General features: G+C 42.4%; 1 protein-coding gene across 1 annotated transcript in view; it reads right to left on the minus strand.

Annotated features, from left to right (window-relative positions):
* LOC111967630 (tenomodulin-like) overlaps nucleotides 1-26,807 on the minus strand; it is a 129,626-nt gene that overhangs the window by 8,224 nt on the left and 94,595 nt on the right. Inside the window, exons 3-4 of the mRNA XM_023992811.2 lie at nucleotides 17,469-17,609; nucleotides 7,619-7,726 (exon numbers count right to left, since the gene is read on the minus strand). Of these exons, the coding sequence (XP_023848579.1) occupies nucleotides 7,619-7,726; nucleotides 17,469-17,609 (249 nt within the window). The remainder of the gene's footprint in view (nucleotides 1-7,618; nucleotides 7,727-17,468; nucleotides 17,610-26,807) is intronic.

Here is a 26,807-nt window from a genome sequence, read left to right on the forward strand (position 1 = left end):
CCCAACGGGAGTACCGCCACTTCCTGCCTCCTGCTGACTCCCGCTAGCCTGGACTTCCTTCTCGTTTTCTGTTTCTTCCTCTCAGGCCTCCCCAACGGGAGTACCGCCACTTCCTGCCTCCTGCTGACTCCCGCTAGCCTGGACTTCCTTCTCGTTTTCTGTTTCTTCCTCTCAGGCCTCCAGGCTGCCCTTTCTCCCTGACAACAACAACACAAGACTCCAACAACGGCATAGATTTGACTTTGAAATGACTTTGTAGTGCTTTATACTTTATTGCGCCACGAAAGGCTGCAATATCGTTAAATCCGACAGACACAGTAATAAAGCATATAGCATCCTCTTCCCTCACACATCCCCTAATACCGCATTCAGCTCACAGCACTAGCGACATGCTTAATTTGTTTATACTGTAGTTCATGAGCTGTAAAGTAAACTATTAGTGCTTAATGATAGGGAATACGTGTCACTGCTATCTAAGAGATGTATAAAAGGGGCTTTGGCAATGCCSCATTCCACTACTGTGCCTGATGTGTTTCTTTATGTATATGTAAATACGTCGGCAAACAAACCCCTCTTCCCAGTGCCTCGTTAATTAGCAGCTGGAGAGAACAGCAAAACAGTTTACTTGACAAATGTTTTTACAAGGTGATTCTCTCCTAGTCTGAAGCTTAATTGCACATTAGTTGATCTTGATGTAGGATCCCGGGGCTATGGTTGGAGCCGGTATCATTTATATTAGGTTGTGCACTCTCGACTCTCCCTCCATTCCCTTCTCACCCCTCGCTGATTCTCGCTTTATTCTAATTTACGGTCTGCGCTACAGTCTCGCTGTAACTGTTTGTTGTGAAGTGACATGACATCAGTGAGCCTGCGGAGATGAACTCGCACCCCATTCCGGCCAGATGAAAGAATACCTAGCTTAGCGGCGTGGCCACTCAATTGCTAGTCGACTGGGTTTGCGCTTAGAAAAGCAGTCAAGCCTTTGACAGTTTGCTCTCACTCTTTTTTTCAGCTCATTTTTAGCCTGGTCTGGATCGGGCTAAGCTAATGACGACTCAGAGGAGGACTAGGGGGACTGTGGCGGCGTTCGCTCCTCCTGAACTACAGAAAKTAAAATGAAGGCCAGGAAACACAAACAGACCTCTCTAATTGGACTGCAGAACCGCTGAAGAGGAGCAACTAAGGAAACCTTCCCGAAATTAGGAAATGGAGGTCACGACACAGAGCACTGTAATATGACTTTTACTTTGCAGTTGAGACACAAGACCAATAAGTTGCAAAGGGAGACTGCTCTCTGGGCAATATTTAAGTTTATCATGGCTGGTGTGGAATAGTGTTTTAAAAAGACCAATTGACAAGTACAAAGACGATGCGATAATGATTTKATGATGCAGTTATATCATAAATGAAGCTGTCTTGTATCTAATATTGGACATTGCTTAAGTAAAGATATTTTGTATTAGATGTCAGACTAATTATTTATTTACCATAGCTCGGAGCCTATGTAACTACATTCCACACACATTCAGTGTCATGCTGTAATGAACATACACTTGCCCTCTCTCGCTATAATGTCTTAAGGGTGCAACTTTGTGACTCAAGCTTATACTGTAGGTCACTTGTGTTTGTCATTGATCAATTAATATTTTCTCATGACACCATAAGACCCTGGATATACATGAACTGTACAGGACATTACTTCCCATCTGGCTGTCTCCCATACTATAAAGCCATGGCACATTTTGGTAACACTTTACTTGACACCCAGKRGCATAACACGTTATGACATGGTCATAACCATGTCATAACAATGTCATGACCCATATATTTACACCTTTTGTGACATATTGCACTATTTTATGGCTGGTAATGACACCTACATAAGAGTGTAAAAACCAACATTTATTCAAAAGAGTTTTTTCCCTGATAAGAAGTTTCCTTTCGTTTGAAAGTTCGTYTTAAATCCTTTTTTGTTGTTGTAATTAATTGTCTTCAGTCATGTTTTTTTTYCATCATATTTAAAAGAAAATACACTTTATGACACTGCCATGAAGCATTATGACCATTCTGTGTCACTTCACTTGGATTAAGAAAATACACGTTATGAGACGATCAAGAAGGAATTTTGACCATTATAATCATGTAAGCCAGATATGCCTATCACGTACATGCCCTTACAGTTGAAGTCGGAAGTTTACATACACTTAGGTTGGAGTCATTAAAAGTCGTTTTTCAACCACTCCACAAATTTCTTGTTAACAAACTATAGTTTTGGCAAGTCGGTTAGGACATCTACTTTGTGCATGACACAAGTAATTTTTCCAACAATTGTTACCGACAGATTATTTCACTTATAATTCACTGTATCACAATTCCAGTGGGTCAGAAGTTTACATACACTAAGTTGACTGTGCCTTTAAACAGCTTGGAAAATTACAGAAAATGATGTCATGGCTTTAGAAGCTTCTGATAGGCTTATTGACATCATTTGAGTCAGTTGGAGGTGTACCTGTGGATGTATTTCAAGGCCTACCTTCAAACTCAGTACCTCTTTGCTTGACATCATGGGAAAATCAAAAGAAATCAACCAAACAAGTCTGGTTCATCCTTGGGAGCAATTTCAAAACCCCTGAAGGTACCACGTTCATCTGTACAAACAATAGAACTCAAGTATAAACACCATGGGACCACGCAGCTGTCATACCGCTCAGGAAGGAGACGCRTTCTGTCTCCTAGAGATTAACGTACTTTGGTGCGAAAAGTGCAAATGAACACCAGAACAACAGCAAAGGACCTTGTGAAGATGCTGGAGGAAACAGGTACAAAGTATCTATATCCACAGTAAAACGAGTCCTATATCGACATAACCTGAAAGGCCGCTCAGCAAGGACGAAGCCACTGCTCCAAATCCGCCAGAAAAAAAACAGACTACAGTTTGCAACTGCACATGGGGACAAAGATAGTACTTTTTGGAGAAATGTCCTCTGGTCTGATGAAACAAAAATATAACTGTTTGGCCACAATGACCATCGTTATGTTTGTAGGAAAAAGGGGGAGGCTTGCAAGCCGAAGAACACCATCCCAACCATGAAGCACGAGGGTGGCAGAATCATGTTGTGGGGGTGCTTTGCTGCAGGAGGGMCTGGTGCACTTCACAAAATAGATGGCATCATGTTAAAAAAATTATGTCGATATATTGAAGCAACATCTCAAGACATCAGTCGGGAAGTTAAAGCTTGGTCACAAATGGGTCTTCCAAATGGACAATGACACCAAGCATACTTCGTAGCAACTACTTTGTAGCAAAATGGCTTAAGGACATCAAAGCCAAGGTATTGGAGTGGCCATCACAAAGACCTGACCTCAATCCTATGGAAAATTTGTGGGCAGAACTGAAAAAGCGTATGCGAGCAAGGAGGCTGCAAACCTGACTCAGTTACACCAGCTCTGTCAGGAGGAATGGGCCACAATTCACCCAATTTATTGTGGGAAGCTTGTGGAAGGCTACCCAAAACGTTTGACCCAAGTTAAACAATTTAAAGGCAATGCTACCAAATACTATTTGAGTGTATGTAAACTTCTGACCCACTGGGAATGTGATGAAAGAAATAAAAGCTGAAATAAATCATTCTCTCTATTATTCTGACRTTTCACATTCTTAAAAGAAAGTGGTGATCCTAACTGACCTAAGACAGGGACTTTTTACTGGGATTAAATGTCAGGAATTGTGAAAAACTGAGTTTAAATGTATTTGGCTAAGGTGTATGTAAACTTCCGACTTCAACCGTATATCAGTCATCAGTCAGAAAGAGTGTGTCTTGACCTGCTCCTGATATCTGCTCCTGCATTTAACCCAGTCATTAGCAACAGAGCATTGGGGTAGGTGCATGTCTGACATCAATGTGTGCCAATTACAATGATAATTTCACATGGTMAAAAAAATTATAATTGTATAACAATGTTGCGACATAAGCTATGGTGTAATGGAATGTTTCGCCTTGTGTGGTAGTTTTTGTGCGTTTTGACACTCTTATGTAGGTGTCATAACCAGCCATAAAATAACACTATATGTCACAACAGGTGTAAATATATCTCTCATGACAGTGTTTTATGACCATATTATAACAAGTTATGTCAGCTGCTATGACACATGACATGGTTATGACCGTGTCATAATGTGTTATGACGCTGGGTGTCAAGTAAAGTGTTACCCACACTTTTAAAAATGTGAATGCTCCGCATGTTCAAAATGACACACAACTTTTTGTTTTAGTCATATGACATTTACCTACCTACATATAATTCCAAGAATCTGTGGTTGTTCCATGCATTGTTTGGCAATTGTTTGTGTTTTTCTTATCTGAGTGGGAGGTTTCCTTGCCAGCGAGGTTGGTTGTGGCAATACATATTAAGTGGTTACCCTGAGGAGGAAGAAGAGATCCAATAACACACTGTTCTACTGTCTGAAGAAGGAGGACAACGGGAATTTCATCAGCTTCAAGACTGGAGGGAAACTAGGGAAGGCTCAGGGATTACAGCCTCCCATCATTTCATATGAGGAACAAAGTGAAAATGGCCGAAGATACCGGCGGCAAACAATTCATGTTTGTCACCTGGTTCTACTCCCCGGGTGCTTTATTTCCTTATCAGCCACTCGCAGCTCCCCCACCGGCTGCATTGTTTTCACCTCACCTCTGAGAATCTGAGGCCCCAGACGTCCACCACTGAGCCCACATTCACATAGCCCGCAGCTTGGCTGAGCTGAGCAGCAGCAAAATCTGTTTTGTTTTTAATTAACCACTCTGTGGTTCACACGGTCGTAACATTTCTCAAATGACTGCCTCGCCTGGTTCACCAACTACATCTCAGASAGAGTTCAGTGAGTCAAATCGGAGGGCCTGTTGTCCGGACCTTTGGCAGTCTCTATGGGGGTACCACAGGGTTCAATTCTCCGGGGTGACTCTTTTCTCTGTATATATCAACGATGTCGCTCTTGCTGCGAGTGATTCCCTGATCCACCTCTACGCAGACGACACCATTCTGTATACATCTGGCCCTTCTTTGGACACTGTGTTAACTAACCTCCAAACGAGCTTCAATGCCATACAACACTCTTTCCGTGGCCCCCAACTGCTCTTAAACGCTAGTAAAACCAAATGCATGCTTTTCAACCGTTCGCTGCCCGCACCCRCCCGCCCAACTAGCATCACTACTCTGGACGGTTCTGACTTAGAATATGTGGACAACTACAAAWACCTAGGTGTCTGGCTAGACTGTAAACTCTCMTTCCAGACTCATATTAAACATCTCCAATCCAAAATTAAATCTAGAATAGGCTTTATATTTTGCAACAAAGCCTCCTTCACTCACACCGCCAAACATACCCTCCATAAAACTGACTATCCTACCGATCCTCGACTTCAGCGATGTCATTTACAAAATAGCTTCCAATACTCATCTCAGCAAACTGGATGCAGTCTATCACAGTGCCATCCGTTTTGTCACCAAAGCCCCTTATACCACCCACCACTGCGACCTGTATGCTCTAGTCGGCTGGCCCTCGCTACATATTCGTCGCCAAACCCACTGGCTCCAGGTCATCTATAAGTCTTTGCTTGTTAAAGCCTCGCCTTATCTCAGCTCACTGCTCACGATAACAACACCCACCCRTAGCACGCGCTCCAGCAGGTATATATCACTGGTCATTCCCAAAGCCAACACCTCCTTTGGCCGCCTTTCCTTCCAGTTCTCTGCTGCCAATGACTGGAACGAATTGCAAAAATCGCTGAAGCTGGAGATGTATATTTCATAGCCCATCTGTACATAGCCCATCTGTAAATATCCCACCCAACCTCATCCCCATATTGTTTTTATTTAAATTTTCCTCCTGACAGAGCTGGTGTAACTGAATCAGGTTTGTAGGCCTCCTTGCTTTCACACAATTTTTCAGTTCTGCCCACACATTTTCTATGGGATTGAGGTCAGGGCTTTGTGATGGCCACATCCAATTCCTTGACTTTGTTGTCCTTAAGCCAATTTGCTACAACTTTGTAAGTATGCATTGTCATTGTCCATTTGGAAGACCCATTTGCGGATGAACCAGACTTGTGGAGGGCTACAATTTTTTTTTCTGGTGTCTTGGCTGATTTCTTTAGATTTTCCCATGATGTCAAGCAAAGAGGCACTGAGTTTGAAGGTAGGCCTTCAAATACATCAAATTATGTCAATAAGCTTATCAGAATTGTATATAGATTCTCTTTTTTCTACCATGTTATTGACTTGTTTATTGTTTACTCCATGTGTAACTCTGTGTTGTTGTCTGTTCGCACTGCTATGCTTTATCTTGGCCAGGTCGCAGTTGCAAATGAGAACTTGTTCTCAACTAGCCTACCTGGTTAAATAAAGGTGAAATAAAATAAAAATAAATAAAGAAGCTTCTCAAGCATTGATATCATATTCTGGAATTTTCCAAGCTGTTTAAAGGCACAGTCAATTTAGTGTTTATAAACTTCTGACCCACTGGAATTATGATACAGTGAATTATAAGTGAAATAATCTGTCTGTAAACAATTGTTGGAAAAATGACTGTGTCATACACAAAGTAGATGCCTTAACTGACTTGCCAAGACTATAGTTTACATTTACATTTAAGTCATTTAGCTGACGCTCTTATCCAGAGCGACTTACAAATTGGAAAGTTCATACATATTCATCCTGGTCCTCCCGTGGGGAATGAACCCACAACCCTGGCGTTGCAAGCGCCATGCTCTACCAACTGAGCCACAACTGAGCCAAACATTAGTTTGTTATCAATACATTTTTGGAGTGGTTGAAAAACGAGTTTTAATGACTCCAACCTAAGTGTATGTAAACTTCCGACTTCAACTGTATATTAATTAGTATGAGCTAATGTAGTAGGCTGGACAATTACTYTCTGTAAACAGGGACCAGACATTCAAAAGATGAGAGAGAAGGGGATGCAGCCTGGTTCTCCGTCTAAACAGCTTGTGTTCCTAAAGTCAGAAAGGGATATCTGGGATTTACTTGGCATGACAATGGAGCAACATTTACACATTGTTTTAATGATGTAGCTGGTAGAGGCTGAAAATATTTTGTGAGGCATTCATCTGCCGAACTTCATATACGGCTCTTAGGCCAGGAGAAGTGAAATGAATCGCTCAAAGAAATGTACGCACCCTTTAATGGCTTATACCTCTTCCTCAGATCCCTCTCTTACGTTCCCTTTCACACTTACCCCTTTAGGCTATTTTGGTCAAGCCTTTGGAGGAGTATGATTACAAATGTATATTAGTTCAAGATTGACAGCAAACACCATTTGATGTGTGGGTTGGGGGTTGGTGGGTTTGTGGGCAGCTTTCAGACGGTTTCATGTGTGCTGGAGACAGAGATTATACTTCAGCGGGAGAGGGCGGAGAAGAGCGGATGGTCAGGGTGAGTGTTTGAGCGCAGCTCCCCCGACTCATCTTCTCTGTTTATTCCTACTACCCCTGCAAAATACATATTTTCCTCCACACACACACACAGACACACACACACACACACACAAACACACACAGACACACATTGAGTCAGAGAGATGCAGATATTCATACTGTACCAGTATCTCTGTGTTCAAGGTCGCCACCTCTGTCACTTTGGGAAGCTCCCTGGTCTGGGTCTTGATGTAACACCTCTGATGTTTGGCGAACCGGATACCTGTGATTCCCTTTGAGTGGAAAAAGCGAGATGGAATAACACAACATTCTGATACGTATCATTTATTATTTTGTCTGTGATGTGGCACAGCATAGTGATGGGGCGATATAATTTTCCAAAAACGTTTCTTCAGTCTCTTGAAGAAAAATCTAAGCTCTTAATAACTAACAGAAGTTAGAACCTAATGAGGGTGTCTCTTGATTTTCTTTATCTTTGTTTTTCTCCTTCTACCTCTTTTTTCTTCTACCTCCTTCTAGATTACAGCACATTCAAAGACAATTTAGCTCCCGCAACACAAACCTCACTTTCAGAAGAGATTGAGTAAAAAATGAGGGGTTCTTCCAGGCGAAACAATACTTGATAGACAGGATATCTCAAGCAGGAAAGCCAAGCGACGTATCCCAGGGCGAAGCAGCAGTGGCATCCCAAATGGCACCCTTTTCCCTTGATAGTGCCTTCGGAAAGCATCAACACCCCTTTTTCACATTTTGTTGTGTTGCAGCCTGAATTTAGAATTGATTCAATTGAGATTTGGTGTCACTAGCCTACACACAATACCCCACAATATCAAATGGGAATTATGTTTGTATTTCTTTTTTAACATTAATAAAAAATTAAAAGCTGAAATGTCTTGAGTCAATAAATATTCAACCCCTTTGTTATGGCAAGCCATAACAAATATATATAAAACATGTGCTTAATAATAATGACACATAATAAGTTCAATGGACGCACTGTGTGCAATAATAGTTTTCAACATGATTTTTGAATGACTGCCTCATCTTTGTACCCCACACATACAATTATCTGCAAGGTCCCTCAGTCAAGCAGTGACTGAGGGACCTTACAAAGCMTCGCAAAGAAGGGCACCTATTGCTTGATGGATTAAAAAAAAGCAGGCACTGAATATCCCTTTGAGCACGGTGAAGTTATTAATTACACTTTGGATGGTGTATCAATACACCCAGTCACTATAAAGACGCAGGCGTCTTTCCTAACTCAGTTGCCAGAGAGGTAGGAAACCGCTTAAGGATTTCACCATAAGGCCAATGGTGACTTTAAAACAGTTACAGAGTTGAATGGCTGTAATAGGAGAAAACYTATGATGGTTCAACGACATTGTAGTTACTCCCCAATACTATCCTAAATGACAGAGTGAAAGAAGGAAGCCTGACAGAATACAAATATTCCGAAACATGTATCCTGTTTGCAACAAGGAACTAAAGTAATAATACTGCAAAGTTAACAATTCACTTTTTGTCCTGATTACAAAATGTTATCTTTGGGGCAAATCCAACACAATTCATCATTGAGTACCACTCTTCATATTTTCAAGCATAGTGGTGGCTGCATCATGTTATGGGTATGCTTGTCATCGGCAAAGACAAGGCCAAATATACACTGGAGTTGCTTACCAAGACGATGTTGAATGTTCCTGAGTGGCCTAGTTACAGTTTTGATTTAAATCGGCTTGAAAATCTGTGGCAAGACTTAAATGGCTGTCTAGCAATGATCAATAACCAACTTCACAGAGCTTGAAGATTTTTTAAAATAATAAATKTGCAAATATTGTACAATCCAGATGTGCAAAGCTCTTAGAGAAGCACCTAGAAAGACACCGCTGTAATTGCTACCAAAGGTGATTCTAACATGTATTGACTCCGGAGGTTGAATACTTATCTAGTCAAGATATATCAGTGTTTTATGATTCATATTTTTTCTTCCACTTTGACAGAGTATTTTGTGTACATTTTTCACACAATTTTTAAAATGTAAATCCATTTTAATCCCACTTTGTAACACAACAAAATGTGGAAAAAGTCAAGGGGTGTGAATACTTTCTGAAGTTACTGTATATGGCATAGGGTGATATTTGCAATGCATCCAGTGTTTCTACGGAGGCTGCCCCCGCTGAATTAGTCAGTCATAGGTTCCTGTCACTCTCTTAATCTGTGCAGCCTAGTGAAGAACCACTCTTTTCAGCTCCATTGATGATCCCCCACCTTGTGGAATGCAGGGCCTTTTCAATTTGACGACGACAGGAGAACGCCTATTTCAACAAAGCAGACATATCTGTTAATTATCTTTGTGTGCAATTATCTGTTTGACTAAGTAGTTCTGCTGGAATAAGTCTGAAAGCCCACGAAAGCATATGAGATTGTAACTCGTGCCGTCTCTAGGGCTACCTGAGTCATGTGCATGTGAGAATAGAGTGCTGGATCTTCACCGGCCACGCTCGCCTTAACATTGTATCACGATAAGTGGTGGCATGAAAATGGACTTGATTCAATCGTAATTTAATTACATCTACATGGCGTAGAGCTCTAATAACCTTTCTGACTTTAAATTAGCGTTAACTTGGAAATACGGACGTTCTATTCCACTTGCCTTTAGAGGTCACGCACGACGACATGATATGAAGCCTRTCATAATCCCCTTGTCTGTAATTGTCTTTAAAACGCCGCAATAATAGTCGCCGACACAGACGTATAATGTTGATGCCTGACTTTATTGTGATGAGCCCCTGTGTATTTTACTGTAACGGCGAGCGCCACTACAGAGAGAGAAAAAGGACAATCTCGTGATGTGATGCAATGATTAACGGAATTGGTCAACCAGAAAATAAAGAAAATACACATCATTATGGGGATAATAAATGGGAAAAGGATGCAAGGTTTATAAAATAATGTCAGAATACCGGCTCGCTATTCATCCMTGATTAAACATGCTACACGTATACTGATAGCTTTGATTTGATTGGAGGGCTCATTGCATTGCCATTGCAGAGAAAGGTTAGGGGACGCTGTACTAATCATTGTCACTTGGGCTCTATATTACCATCTCTTCCCGCATCTAGCATCTTGTGAGTGTCAGCCCAGGTAATGTGTTGAGGAAACAAACATGGATGCTCATTCTACCTTTAATAAATGAACAGTTAATTAACTCCACACTCTCCCCTCCTGTTAAAGGGGCCCTAAACCCATGCCATGAAATATTATCTCGGAGTCGCTGAACCTCTGTTTGTGCTTTCCTTTCATTCACAGTCGTGTTCAGGGTCGTGCACATTTAAGGCACAAAACTGGAAAAACTTTTCACAACGGAAAATATAAATTATTGTTTGTTTTTGGACAACTTAAGGTAGTGCCTTCCTATTTCAGTCCATTTCCCTCTGTTTTGAGCCTAATGGACACAACCCAGGATTAATGTCGCTTGCCGTAAACAATAAACAATGTAATCTTTGGATATTGGAATATCTGAGAAACAGTGTGTCGTTTAAGGAAAATATAGATTATTTATAGACTAAATGTAAAGCAGATAATTGCAGTATAGAATCTCGATTGATATGACGAGGAACTGTGTGTTGCTCATAAAGGTAACCTGGAAGACTTCACATAAAAAGGATCAGTGTCTTAGATTGAATCAATTTGTAGAACACAAGTTTGTATTGATGTCAAGCGCAAGGTTCTGGCCTACTCTCATCTATACTCTTTCCCCCAAATTAATTCTACATCATTATTTGAAAAGTATTCTTGTATTATTGCTTATTTTGATATGGTTCGAAAGTAATTCATTGTGTAATAGGAATGATTTAGAGCTTTACTCTAGTTCCAGATATCATTTTTAACAAAAGAGAGTAACCTTCAAGCGTCTTTTGCATCGAATTGCATCAAAATATATATATTTTTTAGAAGAGCTACATTGAAATACATTAGATGTGTTGGTGGTAGTTGCACTATGTGACCATAATTATTGTCATACACAAAACTGTTGAATATGCTTGAATGCCAGTCCTGTCCTCTACTGGTATTCATATCAGTTCTTGTGACCATAATAATTCTAATACATTACTGTTGAATATGCTTGAATGCCAGTCCTGTCTTTTACTGGTATTCTTATCTCCACTTCTTGTTCCCTAGGTTCGTCCTGCAGCATGTTGCCTGTATTAACCTGAACAAAAGAAGCAACATTATCTGCCCATTTCAATTCCTCATTCACAGCCCTTGAGCTTGACGGAGATGGTTTTTAAGGTGGCTTTTGAATTTGTAATGACTTGAAACATCCTTTATTTTAAAAAGTCTATTAAACGCCCCCCCCCCCCTCCTCAGCTAACACTTAGTATAACTTATAATAAGGTTTGTGGTTTTCCTTCCACTTCTCTTCATTCTTCTTTATGTAAGTCAAAATCGCCTAAGAATTATTCCGCCTCGCTCAATAGTTTCGCCATCTCCCCCCCCCCCATGCAGTGCCCGAATCAAAACGGCATTTTCTTGGTGAATTTTGCCTCACACAGAAGTGGATACATTCAACTGATGGGTAATTAAAAAAACAAAAAGATTGTTGCGCACTCACCAAGCGCGGCTATTGAATGGGCTAGGTGAGTTCCCTGGGGAGCCTCAGGCTCGAGTGGGTGTGGAAAACCAGCAACGGATGGGGACCCCTCCGATGGGTGATTAAAAAAGAAGCACCCGGGAGAACCACGGATGAGGCATTAGGAATGCAGGTCATTATCTGTTTTCCAAGATGGCGTAGCAGTGTAGACGTTTTTGTTTTGTCCTCTCGTGAACGTTTGTATTTTCGTATTTCTTGTATATATAAAAAAAAAAATATTCTCTTTTCGATTATATTCGATTATACCTTCCGGTAACCTACCTCACCCAATGTGATACGGAATGGCTATTATTTTCTTAAACTTTGGAACACATTCAAGAACCCCCAGTAGCTAACCAGCTAATCAGCTACAAGCTATTTAGTCATTTTAGCCGCTGCTCACCTTTTACCTTCTGCACAGACACCAGCCCTGTTATTAGCCTGGATATTACTCACCAATTTACCACATCGACTGTCTCTCCACAAACACGCGGATTCCTGCCGTAATCCCTGAGCACTACTTCTGATCCTCACAGCTAGCTTGCAGCTAACGCCACGCCACGAAGCTAGCACCAGTTAGCAAACACATTCTACAATACCTCTTTCGCCATCGCCATCCGGCTGGATTCTCTGTCGACACGACCACGTCTGGTCTGCAGACGAATACCCCATCCGCTGTGCCCTCAACCGGCCTCCGTCTGAGCAGACCCCTCCGTCTAGGCAACCACCCCCGGCTACTAACTTTAAACGCCGCGTGCTAGGCGTAGTGGCGGCTTCCCCGCTCCATCATCAGCTGCCCCTGGACACTATGATCACTTGGCTACATAGCTGATGCCTGCCGGACGTGTCCATTAATTCACGGTGCTCCATTCTGTTTATTTGTGTTTTATCTGTCGGCTCTGTGTTTTTAACTCAGGCTCTGTGTGTAGTTAATCACCCCTCTTGCCTAGTCATCGCCATTTTTACCTGCTGTTGCTGTGTTGCTGACTACTGCTGTTATCTCACCTGTTTTTAGCTAGCTCCCAAATCAAGACCTCAATCACTTTATGCTTTACTGTATTGTCTCTCTCAAATATCAATATGCCTGTTTATTGTTGTTCAGGCTAGTTATCATTGTTTTGGTTTGCAATGGACCCCGTAGTTCCACTCTCCCGTACCTCTGATACCTCCTTTGTCCCACCTCCCCACAATGCGGTGACCTCACCCATTGAGACGCATGTCCAGAGATACAACCTCTCTTATCACATCCAGTGCCTGGGCTTTGCCTCCGCTGTACCGTGCCCCACCATACCCGTCTGCACATTATGCCCAGAATCTATTCTACCACACCCATAAATCTGCTCCTTTTATTCCTGTCCCCAACGCTCTAGGCGACCAGTTTTGATAGCCTTTAGCCGCACCCTCATCCTACTACTCCTCTGTTCCCGGTGATGTGGAGGTAACCCAGGCCCTGCATATCCCCAGCACCCTCATTGTTGACTTCTGTGATCGAAAAAGCCTTGGCCTCATGCATGTCAAATCAGAAGCCTCCTCCCTAAGTTTGTCTACTCACCGCTTTAGCACACTCTGCCAACCCTGATGTCCTTGCCGTGTCTGAATCCTGGCTTAGGAAGGCCACCAAAAAGATTGAGATTGCCATACCCTGAGATGCCATACCCAACTATAACACTTTCCGTCAAGATAGAACTGCCAAAGGGGAGGAGTTGCAATCTACTGCAGAGATAGCCTGCAAAGTTCTGTCAACTTTCCGGTCTATGCCCAAACAGTTCGAACTTCAATTTTAAAAATTAATCTCTCCAAAAATAAGTCTCTCATGTTGCCGCCTGCTACCGACCCCCCTCAGCTCCCAGCTGTGCCCTGGACACCATCTGTGAATTGATCGCTCCCCATCTAGCTTCAGAGTTTGTTCTGTTAGGTGACCTAAACTGGGCTATGCTTAACACCCCGGCAGTCTACAATCTAAGCTAGATGCCGTCAATCTCAACACAAATCATCAAGGAACCCACCAGGTACAACCCTAAATCCGTAAACATGGGCACCCTAATAGACATTATCCTGACCAACTTGCCCTCCAAATACACCTCTGCTGTCTTCAATCAAGATCTCAGCGATCACTGCCTCATTGCCTGTATCCGCTACGGTCCCGGTCAAACGACCACCCCTCATCACTGTCAAACGCTCCCTAAAACACTTCTGCGAGCAGGCCTTTCTAATCGACCTGGCCCGGGTACCCTGGAAGGATTTCCCATCCCGTCAGTTGAGGATGCCTGGTCATTCTTTAAAAGTTACTTCCTCACCATATTAGACAAGCATGTGCTCGTTCAAAAAATGCAGAACTAAGAACAGATATAGCCCTTGGTTCACTCCAGACCTGACTGCCCTCACCAGCACAAAAACACCTGTGGCGAACTGCAATAGCATCGAAGAGCCCCCGCGATATGCAACTGTTCAGGGAAGTCAGGAACCAATACACGCAGTCAATCAGAAAGCAAAGGCCAGCTTTTTCAAGCAGAAATTTGCATCCTGTAGCTCTAACTCCAAAAAGTTCTGGGATACTGTAAAGTCCATGGAGAACAAGAGACACCTCCTCCCAGCTGCCCACTGCACTGAGGCTAGGTAACACGGTCACCACCGATAAATCCGTGATAATCGAAAACTTCAACAAGCATTTCTCTCAACGGCTGGCCATGCCTTCCTCCTGGCGACTCCAACCTTGGCCAAACGCCCCGCCCCCCCGCTGCTACTCGCCCAAGCCTCCCCAGCTTCTCCTTTACCCAAATCCAATAGCAGATGTCTGAAAGAGCTGGAAAACCTGGACCCATACAAATCAGCTGGCTTGACAATCTGGACCCCTATTTCTGAAACTGTCCGCCCGCCATTGTCGCACCCCCTTTACCAGCCTGTTCAACCTCTCCTTCGTATCATCTGAGATCCCCAAGGATTGGAAAGCTGCCGCGGTCATCCCCCTCTTCAATGGGGGAGACACCCTGGACCCAAACTGTTACAGACCTATATCCATCCTGCCCTGCCTATCTAAGGTCTTCGAAAGCCAAGTCAACAAACAGATCACTGACCATCTCGAATCCCACCGTACCTTCTCTGCTGTGCAATCCGGTTTCCGAGCCGGTCACGGGTGCACCTCAGCCACGCTCAAGTACTAAACGATATCATAACCGCACATCGATAAAAGACAGTACTGTGCAGCCGTCTTCATCGACCTGGCCAAGGCTTTCGACTCTGTCAATCACCATATTCTTATCGGCAGACTCAGTAGCCTCGTTTTTCTAATGACTGCCTTGCCTGGTTCACCAACTACTTTGCAGACAGAGTTCAGTGTGTCAAATCGGAGGCGATGCTGTCCTCCTCTGGGAGTCTCTATGGGGCTACCTCAGGGTTCAATTCTGGGCCGACTCTTTTCTCTGTATATATCAATGATGTTGCTTCTGCTGCGGGCGATTCCCTGATCCACCTCTACGCAGACGACACCATTCTGTATACTTCTGCCCTTCCTTGGACACTGTGCTATCTAACCTTCAAACGAGCTTCAATGCCATACAACACTCTTCCGTTGCCTACACTGCTCTTAAACGCTAGTAAAACCAAATGCATGCTTTTCAACCGTTCGCTGCCTGCACCGGCACCCGGACTAGCATCACCACCCTGGACGTTCCGACCTAGAATATGTGGACATCTATAATACCTAGGTGTCTGGCTAGACTGCAAACTCTCCTTCCAGACTCATATCAAACATCTCCAATCCAAAATCAAATCTAGAGTCGGCTTCATCTTCGCAACAAAGCCTCCTTCACTCACGCCGCCAAATATACGCTAGTAAAACTCCTATCCTACCGATCCCCGACTTCCAGCATGTCATCTACAAAATAGCTTCCAATACTCTACTCAGCAAACTGGATTCAGTTTATCACAGTGCCATCCGTTTTGTTACTAAAGCACCTTATACGACCCACCACTGCGACCGTGTATGCCCTAGTCGGCTGGCCCTCGCTACATATGTCGTCAGACCCACTGGCTCCAGGTCATCTACAAGGCTATGCTAGGTAAAGTGCCGCCTTATCTCAGTTCACTGGTCACGATGCTACACCCACCCGTAGCACGCGCTCCAGCAGTGTATCTCACTGATCATCCCTAAAGCCAAAACCTCATTTGGACGCCTTTCCTTCCAATTCTCTGCTGCCTGGACTGTGGAACGAATTGCAAAAATCTCTGAAGTTGGAGACTTTTTTCTCCCTCAACAACTTTAAACATCTGCTATCCGAGCAGCTAATCGATCCGCACGCTGTACAAGTCCATCGGTATATAGCCCCACCCATTACCTACCTCACCCCCCCCATACTGCTTTTATTTATTTACTTTTCTGCTCTTTTGCACACCAGTATCTCTACTTGCACATGATCATCTGATGAATCTTATCCCTCACGTGGATTAACCTCGGCTAAATTGTAATTATTCGATTTATTGCCTACCTCCTCATGCCTTTTGCACACATTGTATATAGATTCTCTTTTTTTCTACCATGTTATTGACTTGTTTATTGTTTACTCCATGTGTAACTCTGTGTTGTTGTCTGTTCACACTGCTATGCTTTATCTTGGCCAGGTCGCAGTTGCAAATGAGAACTTGTTCTCAACTAGCCTACCTGGTTAAATAAAGGTGAAATAAAAAATAAAAAAATAAAAAAATGGAGGAGGAACCAGSAATATGCATGCTTTCCGTGTATGTTTGTGTGTGTGTGCGCGCGCAAGTGCTTGCGTGTGAGTATGAGTGTGAGACGTAACTGAGACCTCTTGTTATTAGATATTTYGTTTTCTATAGAAAAAAAGTGTTCCAAAAATGTTTTTCAGCTGTTCCCATAGGATAAATATTTTTGGTTCCAGGTAGAACCCTTTTGGGTTCCATGTAGATTGTAGAACCCTCTTGAAAAGGGTTCTACATGGACCCCAAAAAGTTTTTACCTGGAACCAAAAAGGGTTCTCCAAAGGATTCTCCTATGGGGACAGCCGAATAACCCTTTTAGGTTCTAGAAAGCACTTTTTGTGTGTGTGCGTGTTGGGTAAGGGGTGGTGTATGAGAGGGAGTTGAAAGCTCTTGTTATGAGTTATTTAGTATTATTTATGACACGCATTGTCACATCAGCTTTTTCTGTGTGAGAGAGAGAAAAAAACAGGAGAGTGCAGGGTATTGTCGAAGAAGATATGATTTCAGGAGAACAGAAATGCTTTTACACAATATAAGAACAATTTGGAAAGGGCTCAAACACAAATTCAATCATTCTGCAAAAAAACTATAATAATAATAAAAAAGTGACTGTAAATGAAGTATGCATAAAGTATACTGTACATAATGTGTATTTTGTCAATACTTACATGTTTGAAGTCGTGGACCTCGAGGACCTCATTGCTACCGTTGCCCATCCTGAAGATCTCAATGCGGTGGGTGGGGTCAATCTCCATGATGCTGTCTGTTTCCATGCCGTCCAGCACGGCCTTATAATGTTGGTCGTACACCTGGAGACACAGGACCAATCAGAAACATCCTCAGCCTAGCTGACAGGTCATTTAACCAATAATACACGAGGGTGGGGCAACTTAACTGAATAGCTCAAATCGACAGCCTTTCAATAGGCTTAATATCAGTGACGTGTATTCATGGATGCCAAGGGAAGCCAGGCTTCCCCAAAAACTTTACCAATAAAGAAATATAAAAACCTAAATAATGTATCTTTCGTCTCTGTTTCATAATTTTCCTTCAATTCGCAAGAGGCACCGGAGAAAACATGCGAGCGAGCAAAACAGCGCCCCTCTGTCTCTATGCGTAGCCCATCTATCTGATGCTGTCTGATCAAAAAGAGTATGATATTGTTGCCGCGTAGCCTTGAATGCAAGGGAAGCCAGCRAGCATTTGGCCTCAATTTGATAAAAACAGTAAAATAATAGCCAATCAGCATTGAAAGGATCTGAGCAAGCTCAACTGTGAATGGTCCTGGCGCCAGTTTGGATTTGGGTTCACACCAATSACATCACAACAAAAGCCAAAAGTCATTGACAAAAAAAAACGTAATTGTTGTATCTCATTTTGTTGTCCTCCAGTGGCTAGCAAGCTAGCTAAAATTGGCCCTTTCCTAAATTAGCCACAGATGGAGATAGAGATTTGGACTTGGTTCTACTTAATTCTCGATACTGGGCAATGATTATAACAGTGATTCTGATCCAACCATGAATTCATACTTTGTGCCCCTGGTCTGAAGTTCAATATGTAGCTAGATGTAGTGGCTCATCATTGCCCATGAAAGGAAGTTAGGCTAGCGAGCAAGCATTTTAGCCAGGACAACAAAAACTAAAAGTGTGTAGCCTACTGTATGACAGAGTCCTACACTGTTTTGGCAACATGAAAGATTGGAGGATAGCATTGGTGAGTCAACGTGTTTTTTCTACTTTCGCACACACACACACACACACACACACACACACACACACACACACACACACACACACACACACACACACACACACACACACAAATCAGTACCATGGACAGCCACATATTTAGCTTACGTTGATTAGACTAAATTGTTTTTGGTATCTTTTATTTGTCACTATATTAGACATACAGTATATATATATATATACATGGTATATATAAGCATACAGTATATATGTGGACACCCCTTCAAATTAGTGGATTTGGCTATTTCAGCGACACCTGTTGCTGACAGGTGTATAAAATCAAGCACACATCCATGCAATCTCCTTAGACAAACATTGGCAGTAGAATGGCCTTACTGAAGAGCTCAGTGACTTTCAATGTGGCACCATCATAGGATGCCACCTTTCCAATAAGTCAGTTCATCACATTTCTGCCCTGCTAGAGCTGCCCCGGTCAACTGTAAGTGCTGTTATTTTGAAGTGGAAACATCTAGGTGCAACAACGGCTCAGCCGCGAAGTGGTAGACCACACAAGCTCACAGAATGGAACCACCGAGTGCTGCAGCGCGTAGAAATTGTCTGTCCTCAGTTGCAACACTCACCACCAAGTTCCAAACTGCCTCTGGAAGCAACGTCAGCAGAAGAACTGTTAGTCGGGAGCTTCATGAAATGGGTTTCCATGGCTGAGCAGCCGCACACAAGCCTAAGATCACCAAACGCAATGCTAAGCGTCGGGCTAGAGTGGTGTAAAGCTCGMCACCATTGGACTGTGGAAATGCGTTCTCTGGAGTGATGAATCACGCTTCACCATCTGACAGTACGACAGACAAATCAGGGTTTGGCGGATGCCAGGAGAACGCTACCTGCCCCAATACATAGTGCCAACTGTAAAGTTTGGTGGAGGAGGAATAACGGTCTGGGGCTGTTTTTCATGGTTCGGGCTAGGCCCCTCAGTTCCAGTGAAGGGAATTCTAATGCTAAAGCATACAATGACATTCTAGACAATTCTGTGTTTCCAACTTTGTGGCAACAGTTTGGGGAAGACCCTTTCCTGTTTCAGCATGACAATGCCACCGTGCACAAAACGAGGTCCATTCAGAAATAGTTTGTTGTGATTGGTGTTGAAGAACTTGACTGGCCTGCACAGAGCCCTGACCTCAAACACCTTTGGGATGAATTGGAACGCCAACTGTGAGCCAGGCCTAATCACTCAACATCACAAATGCTCTTGTGGCTGAATGGAAGCAAGTCCCAGCAGCAATGTTCCAATATTTAGTGGAAAGCTCATGATTTTGGAATGAGATGTTTGACTAGCAGGTGTCCACATACTTTTGGTCATGTATTGTAGGGGATTTGATGATGTTGAAATGTTGAAGTTGAAGTGGTGCTGGAATAGTGGAGGCAGCTCCTGTTTTCTTTGCGACTTGCGGTAACTCTGTGGTTCTAAATCAACAATTGTTTGGTAGTCAGAACATTTCGGGAAACATTAACTTGATTGACTGTGCTGTAGGTCATGTAACAGTTTGTTACATGGGAGATGCTTTGTGGATAGATGTTCCTCTCCAGGTTTTGTGATGAAAAAGGTGTGGTTGAATTTATTTTGCCACTATTCTGTTACTTATTGTCTCTGCCTTAGGCCTATATATCATGGTGGCAAGGCATACGAACTAATATGTTATAGAGCAAACAATACAATTATCACAACACATAGGTTGTAATATTGCTTTYCCCCCCCTGGCTTGGCTTCCCAAGTGATTTTACCCACGCATCGCTACTGCTTCATATACCTGTAGCCTTTCAATAGCATTTAACTAGGCTTAATAACACTGTCACCCCCATTTAAAATTGGTTTAATATGCAGTGGCAAGGGTGTTATAAGCCAAAGAGAAATACTGTAGTACAAAGATTTGAGGCCAATACGCACTTGATGCAATCACATTGATTTATGTCATATTCTTCAAAGCATCGTGTCCAACGTAACACACAACATATGACCAATGCAAGAAATACACCACTGCAGTGAACGGCGTCCGGCACGCTGACATTTGTAAAGTACCAAAGCATTCATAAACACGATCAGAGATAACACTGAGTCATTGTTGGTACGTTGCTATTGACAAACCGCAAGTTCAAATGAAGATTTGTACATCCACAGAGGCTGCATAGGTACTCTGTGAGTAGCTACATCGAATAAATGGCACTTTGAATACGTGGCTTGGATATTATTATTATTTCTTTTCTTGGCCGTACCTTAGTGCACTGGTTGTTTATGTACTGTTTATGGGTATGCATGGCTGGCTGTTAAAATTCCCTGTCTACAAAAATGATTCATGCCCACAAGCTGAAAACGACGCTATTAATATTTATGTCGAGTGTGGTGTTATAATGAGAAATATTTATTGCTGAGTTCATCTTCGTCTGTTGTGGTGGTGAATCAAAGCGCCCCATACTGTACCAATGAGAGAGTTGATTAATGGATACAGGCAGGTGGCCAACGAAATCAATTAAGATTAATATTCCCAATCAACATGTGAGGGTCTGCTGATTGCTAAGGGATTGAATGCAAAAATAACCCAAGCCCTGTGAAAAATATTGTTTCTTTCTGGTGTTTGTGACTACAATGTCCCTGTCTGATGCCCATATGCTGGTCTATGGTCTAGTGACTACAGTAACACTAGTTAAAGCTCTATAACATGGTCGCTAACACACAATCCCTTTGACATTTAAATGACCTGCCCCACTTATTACCAGGCTCTAAAATAGGGGAGCAATAATGATTTAATGGGATAGAAATCTTAACAGAAGATCACAGCAAGTATGGCTCTGCAATGTAAATAACCGTTAACATTGATCACAATGGCCTACGCTCAGAAAGGAACCCAAACTTTAAAATCGTAAGACGCAGCCAAATGAAGATCAGTTGAGCAGTTATGTGAAATTTCGAGCTATTAAACAGTCTGGGAGAATTTGCAGTGGGATTACAATCATATTAAAGCATTTTGTTTTATATTAACATATAGGTGGAATGGGAAAGTGGATTCCTAGGACTTGATTTATACTAAAACAGTTCATCACATTTTCACTTTTGATAAAACTCCAGCGGTGAGATTGTCCTCATCTGTATGTATYATAACTGGACTGTTTGACTTGACTTGTTCACTGTTTTAAATAGGTGCATAATGTTGCTATCATTTTGTTTAGAAAATGGGAATGGATGGCTTCCGTGGATCATTGGGTTTGTGGCACGTGCAGTATTGTTCAACTTGTAATAATATTATTAAAGTAACCTTCCAGTTAAAGAACTCAGTGGATAGAGATGGAGGAAGTGGATACAGAGTTTGAATCAGGCAGYGAGTTGAGCAAAGTTGGTGAAGATCAATGTCCTGAATGGACAACAGTAGTGTCATTTTTTTTTTACAAAAGTGAAATTGTATAAAATTGGGGTGCAGGATATGTGTATGAATGATAATGGATTGTTTGTTKTTGGGATGAGTTTGTTGAGTAAGGATGCATATGTGGGAGACCCATTTGAGGGGTGAAATGTAGTATGCACTTGGAGAAGTGGAGTCTATCAGAGTGACCAGGAGTGGCCTTATTCTGATTAATTGCATTTCTGAAGAACAAAGGAAGATTGTCGTGGGCCTCAAAACAAATCGGGACAACAGAAGTATCGTGCTTTGAACTTCAGAGCAGAGCACCCATCAAAGGAGTCATCTCAGGGATGATAACATACAGTACCAGTCAAAAGTTTGGACACACCTACTCATTCAAGGGTGTTTCTACATTTTTACTATTTTCCACACCGTAGAATAATAKTGAAGACATCAAAACTATGAAATAACACATATAGAATCATGTGAWCTCATCAGACCAAAGGACAGATTTCCACCGGTCTAATGTCCATTGCTCGTGTTCCTTGGCCCAAGCAAGTATATTCTTCTTATTGGTGTCCTTTAGTAGTGCTTTCTTTGCAGCAATTCGACCATGAAGGYCTGATTCACGCAGTCTCCTCTGAACAGCTGATGTTGAGATGTKTCYGTTACTTAAACTCTGTGAAGCATTTATTTGGGCTGTAATTTCTGAGGCTGGTAACTCTAATGAACTTATCCTCTGCAGCAGAKGTAAYTYTGGGTCTTCCATTCCTGTGGCAGTCCTCATGAGAGCCAGTTTCATCATAGTGCTTGATGKTTTTTGCGACTGCACTTGAAGAAACATTCCATATTGACTGAGCTTCATGTCTTAAAGTAATGATGGACTTTTGTTTCCCTTTGCTTATTTGMGCGGTTCTTGMCATAATGGACTTGGTCCAAATAGGGCTATCTTCTGTATACCACCCGCACCTTGTCACAACACAACTGATTGGCTCAAACACATTAATAAGGAAAGAMATTCTACAAATTGTCATCAAGGCAAAGGGTAGCTACTTTGAAGAATCTCAAATATATTTGGATTTGTTTTTGGTTACTACATGATTCCATGTGTTATTTCAAAGTTCTGACATCTTCACTATAATTCTACAATGTAGAAAATAGTACAAATAAAGAAAAACCGTAGGTGCGTCCAMATTTTTGACTAGTACTGTATGTTCAGGTTAAATACCTGAAGAGAATTCCTGCTGTGGGAATTCAAGGCTGTGGGTAACTGGTGAAAGGAGTCAGGCGCAGGAGAGCTGAGATGTGTGGATAAGGTATTTAATACAAGATAACACCAGTATAAACACAATACTACGGTGCGGGAAAGATACTGGTACCACRAAATAAACGGGCGTAATAACAAAACCCTGCTACAAAATACCAGCCKTCAGTAACAGCCTGAACAATAGAACAAACACACACACAAACATGGGGGAAATCATTAAATAATGAACACGTAATGGGGGAATTGAAACCAGGTGTGTAGAAAACAAAGACAAAACAAATGGAAAATGAAAAGTGGATCGGCGATGGCTAGAAGGCCGGTGACGTTGACCGCCGAGTGCCGCTCGAACAAGACGAGGGACCGACTCCGGCGGAAGTCGTGACACTGTGGTTGGTGCCCGGCGTCTGACCCGCTGGGTGATTGGAGAAAAATAAGAACGTTTGTTGGTTCTGTTGTTTTTTGATAAAGAGCACCTACCTGCACATGTGAAGCTTGGTTAGGTAAGATACGCTGTATTAGCTTTCGTCCTCAAACCAATTTTAAAAGGATTTGGCTATGTTTCAAGTGTGTGCAGAAGGACAGAGTATACTGAAGAACGATGTATAAAAGGACGATGGTGTTGCAATTGTGATCCCAAGTTCCTGGAGTGCCCTGTAAGGGTGAAGGAGATTGAGGTGGCAAAAGTTTGACCGCTCTAACGAATCTCCTATGCGGAGGCGATATAAAAGAGTTGAGAAAACAAGTGACGCTAGAGAAGGTATGGTAGTAGATGCACCAGAGACTGTAGTAAGTGTTTGCTGCCAGCCAGAAGATACCATGTGTGTTAAAAAGGTGGATTTTGTGGCGCTCATTGCCACAGTTACAAACTGTATGGCTCAAGTCTCAAAGAAGTAAGAGAAACTGGACATTCATGTGGCTGCGGCAGAAAGGATTTKGGGACTTAAGGATTTTACATCTGAAGACGACCCGCACTCCCAGGCTCCCCCGTGTAGAAATCAGATTGGTTTTATTTTTTACAGAACATTTTTTGATTTAGTTTATTAGTATTTTTTTTGTAGTTTGTTACATTTTTTGGGGAATCCTGTTTCCATCCTGCACAGTAGGCGGCGGAAGGCACAGTAAATTGTGCAAACGCCAATATACCATAGAAGAAGAAGACGAATACGAAGAAGAAAGAAAAGCACTCGTTGCATTTAAAACTACTTCTCCGTCCCCATTCCTGAATTAGACTAAATTATTATTATTATTTTTTATATATATTTTTTACCCCCTTTTCTCCCCAATTTCGTGGTATCCAATAGTTAGTAGTTACTATCTTGTCTCATCGCTACAACTCCCGTACGGGCTCGGGAGAGACGAAGGTCGAAAGCCATGCGTCCTCCGAAACACAACCCAACCAACCCAACCACTGCTTCTTAACACAGCGCGCMTCCAACCCGGAAGCCAGCCGCACCAATGTGTCGGAGGAAACACCGTGCACCTGGCGACCTGGTTAGCGCGCACTGCGCCCGGCCCGCCACAGGAGTCGCTAGTGCGCGATGAGACAAGGATATCCCTACCGRCCAAACCCTCCCTAACCCGGACGACGCTAGGCCAATTGTACGTCGCCCCATGGACCTCCCGGTCGCGGCCGGCTGCGACAGAGAATTAGACTAAATTTAACAAAGAAACTGGCGACGAGGTTCGATGGAATTATGCTGCATTTTTCCAGGATGACGACAGTGATGAAAGTAAGATCTTTCCATTGTTCGTTCATCGTTGAATCCACCATTTGTTGACTGAATGCTGCATTGTGCTTGAGCTTCAAGGGGGAGGAGAGTAGTCGCAACAGAGCGAATGAAAATAAATGGAGAAACAGAAAATCAAAGTTAGTAAAAGTGCTAACAAGTAGAAGAAAATCATAAAAAGAACTGAAAACAAAGAGTGAAAACAGGAGGATGAAGTAAACTAGTATAAGAAATTKACTAGCAAACCTGATAGAGAAGAAGGAAATGTGATAAAGTGTCTTTAATAGGAGCATTTGGTCAGTTTGATGAAACAGTGGAGCAATGGAGTGTCTACACAGAACATTTGAGATGTGACAGCCAATGGCAATAAAGATTAAGTTAAAGTGGCAACATTCGTTAGTGTGATGGGAGCTAAAATGCTTAACTTGCTGAGGAGCTTGGTTCAGCCTGAGAAACTATGGGATAATAATGACAGAAACATGTGAGTTTGTATTTTGAATTTCGTGGTCGCACATTGAGCATCATTGTTGCAAGTACCATACGATTAACAAATGTGTAATTTGTCCTTTTTACGACTATGAATATTAGGCTGTGAATCAAAAAGAAACGTGCAGATAATTTTTTTTATCTGGCACGTTCTGAGTTCCGTCATTGTTGTCACGTTACCTAGAGGTTCATAAGCTTGTAGAAAGTTTTGTTAGTTTGTAGAAAGGGATTTGCAAGTAAAAAAAACTGGTTTGAGCAGTGTTGGTGGCAGGACCTTTTACTCCTGACCAATCAGCCAAAACCACAGCTGCCAATTGCTGCACCATTGGCTGGATTGATCCACCAATCAAATCTCAGGAAGTAGCTTGAAGAGGAGAAGTCAGAGGCTACCCATGAATGGCAACCAGAGTAGAGAGTGTACTGTACGTTCGTTGATGGAAGATGGTGGAAACTGAGGTTTTGTTTGAAACTGCTAGTAAGTCGGGTGAAGCTAATAGTACAGAAAGTGAGAATGAGTGGGTTACAGTGGCGAAGAAAAAGGGAAACAAAGAAGTAAAGCTATGTTGGAAAATAGGAAACCACTAGACTCGTTTTTGGTCAGGGTTTTGGATGAATGCTACTGAGGAAATCCATTTAACGTCTCCAAGAAAATCTGGAATGTATTGGAAGAAAGTGTGGAGTCAGTGTCGTATCACATCTGGCCATGATTGGGAGTCCCATAGGGCGGCGCACAATTGGCCCAGCATCGTCTGGGTTTGGCCGTCATTGTAAATAAGAATTTGTTCTTAACTGGCTTGCCTAGTTAAATAAAGGTAAAAAATAAAAGGGGGTTATTTCCTGGGTGGCGCAAGAAATAAAGGCAGAGGATATAACTGAAGACATCGATGTGGTTTGTGCAGGTCAATTGACTTGTAATGGTGGATGGAGAAAAAAAGTTAATGCTACTGTTTTTTAACTGCTAAAAGTTAATGCTCATCCATGCTACTGTTCTTTGATTAAGAGTCTCTCCCTTCTCATATCAAGTTAGGATTCATGAGATACCCTGTAAGAGCTTTTGTGCACAAGCCCCTTCAGTGTCATAAATGTAAAAGATTTGGTCATGTGTCAAGTGTGTGCAGAAGGGAAGAATATCGTATGCCAGATDAAGGGAAATGTTGCAACTGTGGAGGTGAACATGCACCTGAATTCTTGGAGTGCCCTGTGAGGTGGCAAGGGTAAGGAGAGTCCAGCGTGTCTCCTATCTGGAGGCGGTGAGAAAATTGGAAGGAACGAGAGGCGGGGAAGAAGCAATGGTAGTAGAGCCAACAAGACCAGTGATGGTTTTTCATCAACCGGGGGATAGTGAAATGCTATATGTTAAAAAGGTGGACTTTGTATTATTTATTGCAATGGTCATAAACTGTACAGCACAAGCGGAGAAGAAGTCTAA

The sequence above is a fragment of the Salvelinus sp. IW2-2015 genome, linkage group LG8 (genome assembly GCF_002910315.2).
Source record: "Salvelinus sp. IW2-2015 linkage group LG8, ASM291031v2, whole genome shotgun sequence".
NCBI classification, from domain to species: Eukaryota; Metazoa; Chordata; class Actinopteri; order Salmoniformes; family Salmonidae; genus Salvelinus; species Salvelinus sp. IW2-2015.